The sequence below is a fragment of the Lepisma saccharinum genome, chromosome 23 (genome assembly GCF_977018435.1).
Source record: "Lepisma saccharinum chromosome 23, izLepSacc3.1, whole genome shotgun sequence".
Lineage (NCBI taxonomy): Eukaryota > Metazoa > Arthropoda > Insecta > Zygentoma > Lepismatidae > Lepisma > Lepisma saccharinum.
This window is the reverse complement of record NC_139251.1, coordinates 20,993,961-21,007,295: the sequence shown is the minus strand read 5'-3', so window position 1 is coordinate 21,007,295 and position 13,335 is coordinate 20,993,961. Positions and strand designations below refer to the sequence as shown.

Sequence of the window (13,335 nt, the reverse complement as noted above, 5' to 3'; positions counted from 1 at the left end):
CATTACTGCGGCCTGTAGGGACATTCCCTACGAGATGCTACGTTCTGTGCAACGATCTTTGCGTGGGTGCCTCGATGCCTGTATCGCAGCTGACGGCCACCACTTTGAACACACACTTTGACAGGTTTTCGCTTCTTACGCAGTGGTTCTTCGACATACTGTCATGGTCATTTTCATTATGCTGTAACACTGTCAAATACATGGTGCTGACGATGTCTACTGTATTTTTTCTTCCTTTAACACGTTCTGTCTTCATCTTGTCCAATGGCTTCCGACATCTCATACTTGTACATGCCGTGGTACTGACGGTCAAGTGGGCCACTTGTTAGTTTGTTTACATATTTTCACATGGCCATATCTTCGTTCCTATGTGCAGTATATTCATGAGACCAACGGCGTTGTGTTTCTCTGCGTGTACTCTTTTATATTATGCATGTTATTGTATATTGTTTCATTAAAAAAATTATGACTTTGCTCCAGATGCCCCATTTGTCGATATTTTTCGACCCACCCCATACCTCCGATTTACGAGCCCCATTTGATATTATTGTTTCCCGCAAACCTCACATCGCTACTGTTTCTGGTTTCTTCGCTATTTCAGGTGGTACTTTTAGGTGCCTCACGCGGTATAGTAATAAGTCATGTGTTTTGCTGTCTGTGGTGATAGCCCCCCAAAGTTGATGGTCTAGAACATTTCAAATGTGTATTTAAAGTTAAGTTCATGTGGTACAATTCAGAGTAAATTTTACAAGAGAAGTAAAATAATACATTAAATTCTCTTAAGCAAAATTATTTGGGGGCTCTGCCCCCACATCGTTAACATTGGGGGGGGGGGCTCGAGCCCCCACAAGCCCCATGGAGTCGGCGCCTATGGTTGCAAGTGACATTGCCTCACGGTGATTTCACATCACAATATCAAATTTTGATTTTGATTTGAGTCCACTTTATGCACAGTAAGACTAATCGGGACTGGACTTACAGTTTAGAGTGGGATCCGAACCACACCAAAGTGCAAATGGACACAGTGTGACGGTGATTTCACACCAAAGTGGCAACTGACACATTATTACTGTAAAGTGACGAGTGACGTAGGACATTTTACGTTGCTTTTCTTCCTCACAATACCCAGGCCGGGATTCGAACCTGAGACCTCTGACATCGCATGCTACTAAAACCACTCCGCCACGGAGGTCGATTCGAGTGACGTAGTGTCACGGCGATTTCACACCAAAGTGGCAATTGCCATCACTGTGATTTCACGTCAAAGTGGCAAGTGACGGTGTCACAGTGATTTTACATAAAAATGGTACAGTGTGAGCGAGACACAAAGAGGAGACGGAAAAGCGAAGTCTGAGAGAGATGAACAGAAACGAGAAACAGAGGGAGATCAATAAAAAGAGAGAGAAGGGAGAAATAGAGAGGGAGAGAGTCAGAAGAAACCGACCGACAGATATTCAAAGAATGAACCGAATTTCGAGAGAAATGAAGAGAAAGTAAAGTAGTTAAAAAGGAAAGAGGGATCCACAGAAATTCTCAGCTGCCTCATTTCGCCGCCGTGGGTCAGCACTGGTTACGCTGATTTAATTTTCCTGGTCTGAAAGTGATTAAGTAGCTTGCAGGTCTTCGCTTACGCTTCAGCCGATTATATCCTGCAGCTCCGCAACACGCCTGCCATGTGAGGCTTCTACACTGAAAAGGTCGACCAGCTGCAGGGCTTAAGAGAGGAACATGGATCCAATCCTAGCCCCCACCGTGATAACATTGCACAGGATTCATTTTGAGAAATCTCTGGGATTCTCTTTATCTGTGGAATTTTCACTGCGTGGGATGGGAAAGTTTCTCTTGGCAGGTTTGCTCAAGTTCACTTTAGAAGAACGAACCGTATCCCTACAAAGAATCCAACCTTGATGCCTAGTGTTTACAAAGCGACAACAGGCCTCCTCCATGGCGCAGTGGTAGCGTCGTTGCCTTGTAATCAAGGGGTCCCGGTTTGGATACCTGGTGGAGGGACATAGTGGTTCGGATTCCACTTTAAACTGTAGGTCCAGTCCCGATTAGCCTTACCGTGCATAAAGTGGACTTAAAACACCAAATCAATCAATCAATTAACCATTACTCTATGCATAAGAATTGTACAGTTATAGCACCTAGGCGTGACTTTTCTCAGTCGTTAATTTTTCCTCTCCTCTAATTTCCCTCGTTCTTACCGTTTGTCCTATTTGTGTTAAATCACTCTGACACTATGGCACTTGCCACTTTTGTGTCAAATCACCGTGATGAGATGTCACTTGTCACTTTTGTGTTAAATCACCGTGACACAATGTCACTTGCTACTTTGACGTGAAATCACTGCGACGATATGTCATTTGCCACTTTTATGTCAAATCACCGTGACACTATCTCACTTGGTACTTCGATGTGAAACCACAGTGATGAGATGTCACTTGCCACTTTTATGTTAAATCACCGTGACACTATGTCACTTGACACTTGGACGTGAAATCACAGTGACGATATGTCACTTTCTTGCCAAATGACCGTGACAGGGTGTCACTTGATACTTTGACGTGAAGCCACAGTGATGGAATGTCACTTGTCCCTTTGGTTTTAAATCACCGTGACACTGTCACTTGCCATTCTGACAGTGTTTTAAATCACCATGAGACTATGTCACTTCCCACTTTAATGAGAAATCACAATTGCACTATGCCACTTGCAATTGTGGTATGTAAACACAGACTGAAGTTTCCGGGCTTGAGTCCTAGCTTTGGCATGCGTCTTCTTTGTGACTGCCTCTTCATCAATTTCATCCAATCACCATTCATCTCACCGTCGCCATTAGCCTGAAGAGAAAGAAAAGCAACGTAAAATAAGAAAATTACAAAAATATGGTTAAAAGCGGCCGGCGTGTGGAGCTGAGCACACAACGTCCACAAAGGACGAGACTGTGAATGTGTGGAGCCCTAATTCGCATGTTGCAATGAGCAGGGGTAGCGCAAAAACAAACGACAGTAAAGTAAGCATGATACGTGTAGTTCCTAATGCAAATTCAAGGCAACAACAAACAACAAATATTATATATACCACATGTGTGATACAATAAGCGAACACCAAAAAGAATGGAAGAAGTACATACCTCCTCTTTTTCTCCAAGGGATTCTCCATTCTCGATCCTGAATCTTCTTCCATTTAGTTCGTGACCCTCTGCTTCCACCTGGGGCAACTGGAAGAACGAATGTAAAAAGTAATTAATAAACAAACTATCAAGTACAAAAATATATACAAAAAACTGAGATACTTTCACGTACTTCTAAACACGTTACGTGTTATTTCATCAACTACACCCTCCCCCGCACTTCAATTACGCCACATTAAATATTTGGGGTGTAAGGGGTGACCTTCCACGTAGGCGCCCAAAAGTCAACCTCGCTTCCACGTAGTACACCCTGGACTGCATTTTGCAGACGAACGAGGCTCTGGCGACTGGCATTATGGCCAGTATAATTTTGTGTGTGTTGTCCTGACTGCCCCTTTACAGCCTCCGCTTTTGAGTCAGAATATTCTAGTAACACGACACTGCAATTATGAAATTTTAGTTAAGGTAAGGGGCTGGACCCCGTATAACGTGACGGGTGCAAAATAGCCTTTAAGGGCTGACGCACCCAAAAATATAACTTCAAATTCAAAACATTAAGAATTTCTACAAATTAGTAGACATGTTACTTCTTCGTTATTCGCGCTGATCTTTGTTGCGCCCTCGTACATTTGCATGAGATTTGCAAGTGTACTTTGGCCTTGTGCATTTGCATACCCACAGTTCAAAAGTCACAATACATTCACATGCACCCATAACTTTATTGGTTAAAGATACATCTAAAAAACCTACACCATTGTATTTATCGTGATGTATACATCACCCCACTTCTCATTTACAAATGTTGAGTTGAATTCAATATGGCGGCTACCAATATGATAGACGTCCGCTTGGAACACAACAATATGGTTTCTCCTAGGCCTAACCTGTTTCTATGATGACCAATTGTACCCAGCCTAACTCATTTACATTTTATAGGCGGTGTTAAGGTACTTTTGATTCACCCTGTAGGTCATGCAGCTCCTTCGGTCCATAAGCATGGAGCAACGGGTTTGTAACTCGTTACTAACTGCACTTAATTGCAGATGTTCAGAAATAGCCTAATGGTTAAGGGTTATCATCCTTGAATCAAGAGTTCCTGGGTTCGATACGAGGGAGGGGGTTGTAATCTCATGTTCACTCACACGCAAAACATACCGTAACGTATTGTCGTTTAATTGAAGATACACTTTACCGAACATTCTAATTGAGTATTTGGTAATTCCTTAGGATAAAATCTGAACACAAATTTTGATGATGAAACAAGTAACTGAAGGAGAACTGCACAATATAATGCCATACGAATTTAATGAAATGAAGAAGGCTTCATTGGTTTGATTTATTGAATTGGTGTCTTAAGTTCACTTTATGCACAGAAAGGCTAATCGGGACTGAACCTACAGTTTAAACTGGGATCGGAACCACTATGTGCCTACACCGGGTATCGCACCCGGGACACCTTGATTACAAGGCGACGATGAGAAGGCTTCATTGGGCCGGCCATGTAGTAAGCATGGGATATAATAGAAAAGTTTACACGAGTAGATAGTAAATATGCCTTCTACGACAACCCTGATTTTTTGACCCCACGACCACCAAAACCTCAAAAACTCACCTTCTCTCCACGTTCCGCGCCTCATTTATTGCGCTGACGATGTTTCACAGCGAAGAAAAGCAGTGATGAGTAAAATGCACTTTCTCATCCTCTCATCCTTGAAGGATGAATGCACCTTATCGTAATTTTCCTAGTCCGGGACTATGTTCATATATCGTGACCTTTGTAAACCTCTCGGGAACGATGTGCCACACACACACGCGCCTCTCATTATTTCTGTGTTGTGACGCAAGCAAACAAATAATAATTGTTTTTTTTTAGGATTCCTGGCCCCTATAACCCCGCCAGGGTGCGTGGTGCCCAACCCAAAAAGGTTCTAACGGCTGCGGTTAGATAACCACACCTCTGTAGAGTTTCACGTGTTTTTTTTGTTTTTTTTTCTCAAACTTCCATGAAACTCTACAGAGGACCTCCGTAATGCATGCAACGTGTACTAACGACTCTAGTGTTATTTGATGTTGTATTTTTTGATATAGAGTTTTATTTGTGAGATAGATAAAAAAATTATGTTTATTATAATATTTTCTTGATGAAGATGGAGAATGTGTGTGTGTTACAAATAAAGTTGCATGCTTTTTTCTAGTGTGTATGTATATGTGTTTTGATGTTCGACAGCATCTGAAACGATAAAGTAAAAAAAAAGAAAAAAGAATTTTATTGTTAATTTTCTCATGTAAAAACAACAAAATTTTGTGCAAATTCTGACTGTCTAGTGCTATAGTGCAAACTGATGAAAAAAAATATTGTAACTGATAGGATGAAAAAGATATTGTAACTGATCTGAACTGGTGAAATTCGTATTATCATTGTGCTAGTACAAATTCTTATTGTAACTGATTGTGCAAGTGCAAGAAAAAATGTTAAACCTGTTAAAACTGCTCCGTGACCCTCTCGTTCTTCACATCATGGATGAAGGACTTCTCTGCGACCAGGATGACGCTGCACACGGTATCCTCGGGCAGCGCGTCGTGGAACTCGCAGACGATCTTGATGTTGGTTCGATCGTTGACCACCACCTGCTTCCGCTTCGTCGTGTTGATGACGAACATCGGCCTGTGGATTTTGAATTCGCTGGGCGTGTAGTACATGTCCACGCTTCCCTCGGTCACGCGCTTGTAAGCCGTGTAAGCTTCGTAAAGTTTTAGGTAATCATCTTTGGTCATGTCGAGGTTGTAATTCTCGCGCGGGAACACTTCGTTCCTCCCGTTCTTCAGATAAATGTTCTTGATCTTGCAGTCGTCGAATTTGCTGGAATCTTTTTCCTGATTCTTGTCCCTCCCGGTCTGAAAGAGCACTACGACGAAATCTGGCATGTCGAACTGTATGTTGTTGAACTGAGTCGTGACGTCGAATTCCAGGTGACTTCCGGACGCTATCTTCTGCACGCACTGGTAACCGTGAAAGTGAATCGGCACCTGCGGACTTTTCAAGATCTCCGCTTTGTACTTGAGGGCGTAGTTCGTTTCGTATTCCTCCACCGGCATTCTCAACTCCATGCTCCGGATGACGCACTTGGCTGCTTCGGGTAAAGTGTTGGGCAGCGGCGTGGTGCCGTCCGGACCTAAAGTAGCGTATCGCATCAGTGCGTCGTTATCGTTGGCCGCTCTTCGAAATGTGATTCTCAGTCCTCTCTTCCACATGATCTCCTTGTAGTCCGAGAAGAATCCCGGAAGCAGACGCATGGGAAAGAGCACCGTGTGACTTCTCGTCGATATTTTGGCTCCCGCTTCGAACCCTCCCGCTTGATAGTATGCTGCGTCCGTTTTGGATAATTTCAATGTTCCCACTGCCGTCGACGTGATGCCTGGATAATCGATTCTGTCGATGACGGTGTTGTGTTTCCTCACCTCCACCTGCGAGAACAGGTGAGGCACGAAGTTGTCCACGAGTATCAAATTTGCTGCTGCGGGGAACGCGTCTCTGCTTTCTTTCTTCACCACGTCGAATTGAAGGTAAAGGTCCGCTCTGTGAGGATGAACGAACCCGTCGCCTAAGTCCACGTCGTATTCGATCTCCCTGTTCGCTTCGTTCAAATTTCCGAACATAGGTTCTATTCATACTTTTACTCACGTATAGGCGTACATGATGAATCAGCAAACAGATTTTTCCTAAGTCTTACCGTTTCCAAGATAACCCCACTTCCGGTCGCCATTTTCGATTTCCGAACATAGGTTCTATTCATACTTTTTCTCACGTATAGGCGTATGTGATGAATCCGCAAACAGATTTTTCCTAAGTTTTACCGTTTCCAAGATAACCCCACTTCCGGTCGCCATTTTCGATTTCCGAACATAGGTTCTATTCATACTTTTTCTCACGTGTAGGCGTATGTGATGAATCCGCAAACAGATTTTTCCTAAGTCTTACCGTTTCCAAGATAACCCCACTTCCGGTCGCCATTTTGGATTTCCGAACATAGGTTCTATTCATACTTTTTCTCACGTGTAGGTGTACGTGATGAATCCGCAAACAGATTTTTCCTAAGTCTTACCGTTTCCAAAATAACCTCACTTCCGTTCGCCATTTTGGATTTCCGAGCATAGGTTCTATTCATACTTTTTCTCACGTATAGGCGTACGTGATGAATCCGCAAACAGATTTTTCCTAAGTCTTACCGTTTCCAAGATAACCCTACTTCCGGTCGCCATTTTGGATTTCCGAACATAGGTTCTATTCATACTTTTTCTCACGTATAGGTGTACGTGATGAATCCGCAAACAGATTTTTTGCTAAGTCATGAATTGGAGGGTTCTATGATAACCTATATTAATTCTCGTAAGAGAACAGAAAACACAAAAAAACAATACTGTGGTCACTACAACAAATAGTCTTCTTCAACCCCTATCCAACAAACGAAAAAAATCATCATCCTAACTAGAACCATGTAAGAACGTTCACATAAAAACGTTTTGTTGAAAACAACGTTGAAACGTTTCGGTAAACGTTCTTATACGTTCTTAAACGTTTCAACGTTGATATAAGAACGATAAAAAGGTACTGTGATACTGATCTTCACGATTAGTCAAACGTATCATTCATTCGCTGTTCATATTTTCTATCCTTAAATTCTAATGATTATGTATTTTATCTAACAACAGATTAAATTAAATACTAAACATTATCGAGAAGCAATTTCTAAAACATTATACTAAAATATTAGCATTATAATAAGTGTCCTTCCATAGCCATTTCAGTCTTCAAACTGCTTCCAACGGCTTCCGTACGTTGATTCGCGATTAGTCAAACATGTCAAATGTAACTGCTATTGGTAAACGTACGAGGAAAATAAGTTTTGTAGAAATTCTCTTCTCAATAAGAATACTATATTACTACCTTTATTACATTAAATATTAATTAATTAATTAATTCTCTAGCACTCTTGATTCTGAAAATTCGTGGTTACAGTTCAATTTGTACTTATCCTGAGCAAAATTTTATATATATTCTATTACAATCTTTACAGATTTCTTTTTTAGGTCCGCCTCCATCTTTGTTTTGGTCTCTTACCATCAGATTTCCCCCCAACAAGACTCCTGTAAAATCTCCTTTATTCCTTTCTCATTCGTGCCCACCTAGGTCTTCATGATTTAATCATCAATCTAATAATATTTTGGAAACAAATATAAATTATGTACTTCAAAATTATGTAACCTTCACCATTCACTTGTTTCTTCATCCCTTTTAGGCTGAAATATTTTCCTAAGGATCTTATTTTCAAATACACCTCAATTTATCTTCAAGAGATCAAGTTTTCGCATCCACAGGCAAAATTACTGTTTTGTATACTTCAACTTTTAGTTTCTTAGATATTAAACAAGAAGACAAAAGTTTATGAAGAAAAAAGTAACATGCATTTCCTGAATTAAGCCTACTTAAGAGACCTGTAGGAAGACCAAGACGAAGATGGATGGACAACATTGAGATGGACCTAAAGAAAATCGGTAGGGATGGAAAAGAGTATATAGAACTTGCTCGAGATAGAGACAGATGGAAGGCCTGTGTTGCTGCAGCCATGAACCTTCGGGTTTAAGAAGGCTAGGGAGTTAGTTAGTTAGTTAGTGTGTCTCACTGCTACACGGAAAATCCTACAGGAGTTTTATTTTTCTTGGAAGTCTGAGATTCACCGAACCCCCATATAGTACTGATTATCTTCATCGTTGCAATATAAAAAAAAACATAAGTATTTGTGTTGTGAATAGAATAGCCATGTCACGGCTTTTGATGTTATCTGTAAAAAAAAAACAACAAAAAAAAACAAAAAAACATGAGGATCAGTCGGAAATAAACTTGTAAAGAGCGAGGCTTGCAGCATGAAGCTTCGAGGATGCCAGTTCCTAATTAGCTCCGTATTAACCAACTAATTCTTTTGCCTTCTTAAACCCGAAGGTTTAGCAACAAAAGCCTTCCATCTCTCAATTTTGTACTAATCACACAGCTGGAAGCTTGCGTGTATCACCCTCACTGTTTATTCAGCTCTTGACCTTAACTATTGATCATGCATTTTTTATTGCATGTTTCCCATGTCAACACAAAATATATATTTTCTCTTGGATTAATTTTAACTATGATGATAAAAATTTAAGAAAGAGTAGAGAGAAAGAGAAAGAGAAAAAAATACCATAACAAATAGCTTCTAACATTTTAAAATATATCCTACCATATTCTACATATTCAACGAATTCATTTGATTACAATGCAACAACATTTTATTGTTACGTCATATGTTTCAATATTTTCATAGTCATCCAAACGTTTGACAAAACATTTTTTTTAGTTACGAAGATAGGAAGAGCAAAAAAAATGGTTGAATAATTTCGAGAAGTATTTCCAAATAGGGGACAGTGTTTTCATTTTTTTTTCTTTCTTTCGTGTAACCACTATGTTATCGATGGGAACAAGGCAAAACCAACATTACCACTATGTTATTGTGTTGAAGAGGATTTTTCCGTTATCAATTGTGTCCACACACAAAACTTAGTACCTGTCTGCATCCATACCTAGATTAAAAAATTCGAACCATGTCTCACCCCCTTGTAACTTATTTAATTATTTACGCTTGTGCTTGTATTTGCTCTCTTCGGATTTAAAAAGCCTAGAGAGTTAGTTAGTTGATTGTTTCCCACTGTACTATCTCAATTTTTGAATAATCACATGTTAGTTATGAATGCATTGTTGACATCCTGTCTGATCATATATGTGTTTGGGTTGAGGCTCCGTATCTACCTGCAACATTTCTTTTCTTCTTTTTCTTGTTATCTGCTTTCTATATTGAACATTAGAAACAACACATTCCCATTAACAGTATTTCATGTTATGGAAACATTTAAGTCTATACGCCATCAGGGTGTGGGATTGCAACAAACGTTACCACTACGTCATCCGACAAAAAGCCAGAATTTTGCAACAACTATAATTACCCAACACTAGCAACAAGAACAAAAAAAATTATATCAATTACTTGTATACTATTAATTAGTAACTTTAGATAATATTAATTATTAGTTTTCAGTTGTAATTAATTTTAAAAGAAAACAATTAATAACATGTTAGGTGATGATAACCAAGTGCAAAAAGCATTGCATTTTTTTTTTACACACAAACAAAGCACCACTTAGTTCACAAAACATCTAACACATGGTAGATAGTTACATGGTTCTAGTTAGGATGATGATTTTTTTGGTTTGTTGGATAGGGGTTGAAGAAGACTATTTGTTGTAGTGACCACAGTATTGTTTTTTTGTGTTTTCTGTTCTCTTACGAGAATTAATATAGGTTATCATAGAACCCTCCAATTCATGACTTAGCAAAAAATCTGTTTGCGGATTCATCACGTACGCCTATACGTGAGAAAAAGTATGAATAGAACCTATGTTCGGAAATCCAAAATGGCGAACGGAAGTAGGGTTATCTTCGAAACGGTAAGACTTAGGAAAAATCTGTTTGCGGATTCATCACGTACACCTACACGTGAGAAAAAGTATGAATAGAACCTATGTTCGGAAATCCAAAATGGCGACCGGAAGTGGGGTTATCTTGGAAACGGTAAGACTTAGGAAAAATCTGTTTGCGGATTCATCACGTACGCCTACACGTGAGAAAAAGTATGAATAGAACCTATGTTCGGAAATCGAAAATGGCGACCGGAAGTGGGGTTATCTTGGAAACGGTAAGACTTAGGAAAAATCTGTTTGCGGATTCATCACATACGCCTATACGTGAGAAAAAGTATGAATAGAACCTATGTTCGGAAATCGAAAATGGCGACCGGAAGTAGGGTTATCTTGGAAACGGTAAGACTTAGGAAAAATCTGTTTGCTGATTCATCATGTACGCCTATACGTGAGTAAAAGTATGAATAGAACCTATGTTTGGAAATTTGAACGAAGCGAACAGGGAGATCGAATACGACGTGGACGTAGGCGACGGGTTCGTTCATCCTCACAGAGCGGACCTTTACCTTCAATTCGACGTGGTGAAGAAAGAAAGCAGAGACGCGTTCCCCGCAGCAGCAAATTTGATACTCGTGGACAACTTCGTGCCTCACCTGTTCTCGCAGGTGGAGGTGAGGAAACACAACACCGTCATCGACAGAATCGATTATCCAGGCATCACGTCGACAGCAGTGGGAACATTGAAATTATCCAAAACGGACGCAGCATACTATCAAGCGGGAGGGTTCGAAGCGGGAACCAAAATATCGACGAGAAGTCACACGGTGCTCTTTCCCATGCGTCTGCTTCCGGGATTCTTCTCGGACTACAAGGAGATCATGTGGAAGAGAGGACTGAGAATCACATTTCGAAGAGCGGCCAACGATAACGACGCACTGATGCGATGCGCTACTTTAGGTCCGGACGGCACCACGCCGCTGCCCAACACTTTACCCGAAGCAGCCAAGTGCGTCATCCGGAGCATGGAGTTGAGAATGCCGGTGGAGGAATACGAAACGAACTACGCCCTCAAGTACAAAGCGGAGATCTTGAAAAGTCCGCAGGTGCCGATTCACTTTCACGGTTACCAGTGCGTGCAGAAGATAGCGTCCGGAAGTCACCTGGAATTCGACGTCACGACTCAGTTCAACAACATACAGTTCGACATGCCAGATTTCGTCGTAGTGCTCTTTCAGACCGGGAGGGACAAGAATCAGGAAAAAGATTCCAGCAAATTCGACGACTGCAAGATCAAGAACATTTATCTGAAGAACGGGAGGAACGAAGTGTTCCCGCGCGAGAATTACAACCTCGACATGACCAAAGATGATTACCTAAAACTTTACGAAGCTTACACGGCTTACAAGCGCGTGACCGAGGGAAGCGTGGACATGTACTACACGCCCAGCGAATTCAAAATCCACAGGCCGATGTTCGTCATCAACACGACGAAGCGGAAGCAGGTGGTGGTCAACGATCGAACCAACATCAAGATCGTCTGCGAGTTCCACGACGCGCTGCCCGAGGATACCGTGTGCAGCGTCATCCTGGTCGCAGAGAAGTCCTTCATCCATGATGTGAAGAACGAGAGGGTCACGGAGCAGTTTTAACAGGTTTAACATTTTTTTCTTGCACTTGCACAATCAGTTACAATAAGAATTTGTACTAGCACAATGATAATACGAATTTCACCAGTTCAGATCAGTTACAATATCTTTTTCATCCTATCAGTTACAATATTTTTTTTCATCAGTTTGCACTATAGCACTAGACAGTCAGAATTTGCACAAAATTTTGTTGTTTTTACATGAGAAAATTAACAATAAAATTCTTTTTTCTTTTTTTTTACTTTATCGTTTCAGATGCTGTCGAACATCAAAACACATATACATACACACTAGAAAAAGCATGCAACTTTATTTGTAACACACACACATTCTCCATCTTCATCAAGAAAATATTATAATAAACATAATTTTTTTATCTATCTCACAAATAAAACTCTATATCAAAAAATACAACATCAAATAACACTAGAGTCGTTAGTACACGTTGCATGCATTACGGAGGTCCTCTGTAGAGTTTCATGGAAGTTTGAGAAAAAAAACAAAAAAAAAAAACACGTGAAACTCTACAGAGGTGTGGTTATCTAACCGCAGCCGTTAGAACCTTTTTGGGTTGGGCACCACGCACCCTGGCGGGGTTATAGGGGCCAGGAATCCTAAAAAAAAACAATTATTATTTGTTTGCTTGCGTCACAATACAGAAATAATGAGAGGCGCGCGCGCGTGTGTGTGGCACATCGTTCCCGAGAGGTTTACAAAGGTCACGATATATAAACATGGTCCCGGACTAGGAAAATTACGATAAGGTGCATTCATCCTTCAAGGATGAGAGGATGAGAAAGTGCATTTCACTCATCACTGCTTTTCTTCGCTGTGAAACATCGTCAGCGCAATAAATGAGGTGCGGAACGTGGAGAGAAAGTGAGTTTTTGAGGTTTTGGTGGTCGTGGGGTCAAAAAATCAGGGTTGTCGTAGAAGGCATATTTACTATCTACTTACACGGTTCTTGTTAGGAAACCTGTAGGAATTTAAAGAAGATGTGATGTCAATATTAAGATTGATATTGAAGGAAATTACAAAGATGGTTACGAC

General features: G+C 40.6%; 1 protein-coding gene across 2 annotated transcripts in view; it reads right to left on the bottom strand.

The window, feature by feature from the left end:
* LOC145977740 (GTPase-activating Rap/Ran-GAP domain-like protein 3) overlaps window positions 1-13,335 on the bottom strand; it is a 742,197-nt gene that overhangs the window by 277,922 nt on the left and 450,940 nt on the right. For both annotated transcript variants that reach the window (XM_083109991.1, XM_083109992.1), the window contains one exon: window positions 3,137-3,223. In XM_083109991.1, the coding sequence (XP_082966117.1) occupies window positions 3,137-3,223 (87 nt within the window). The remainder of the gene's footprint in view (window positions 1-3,136; window positions 3,224-13,335) is intronic.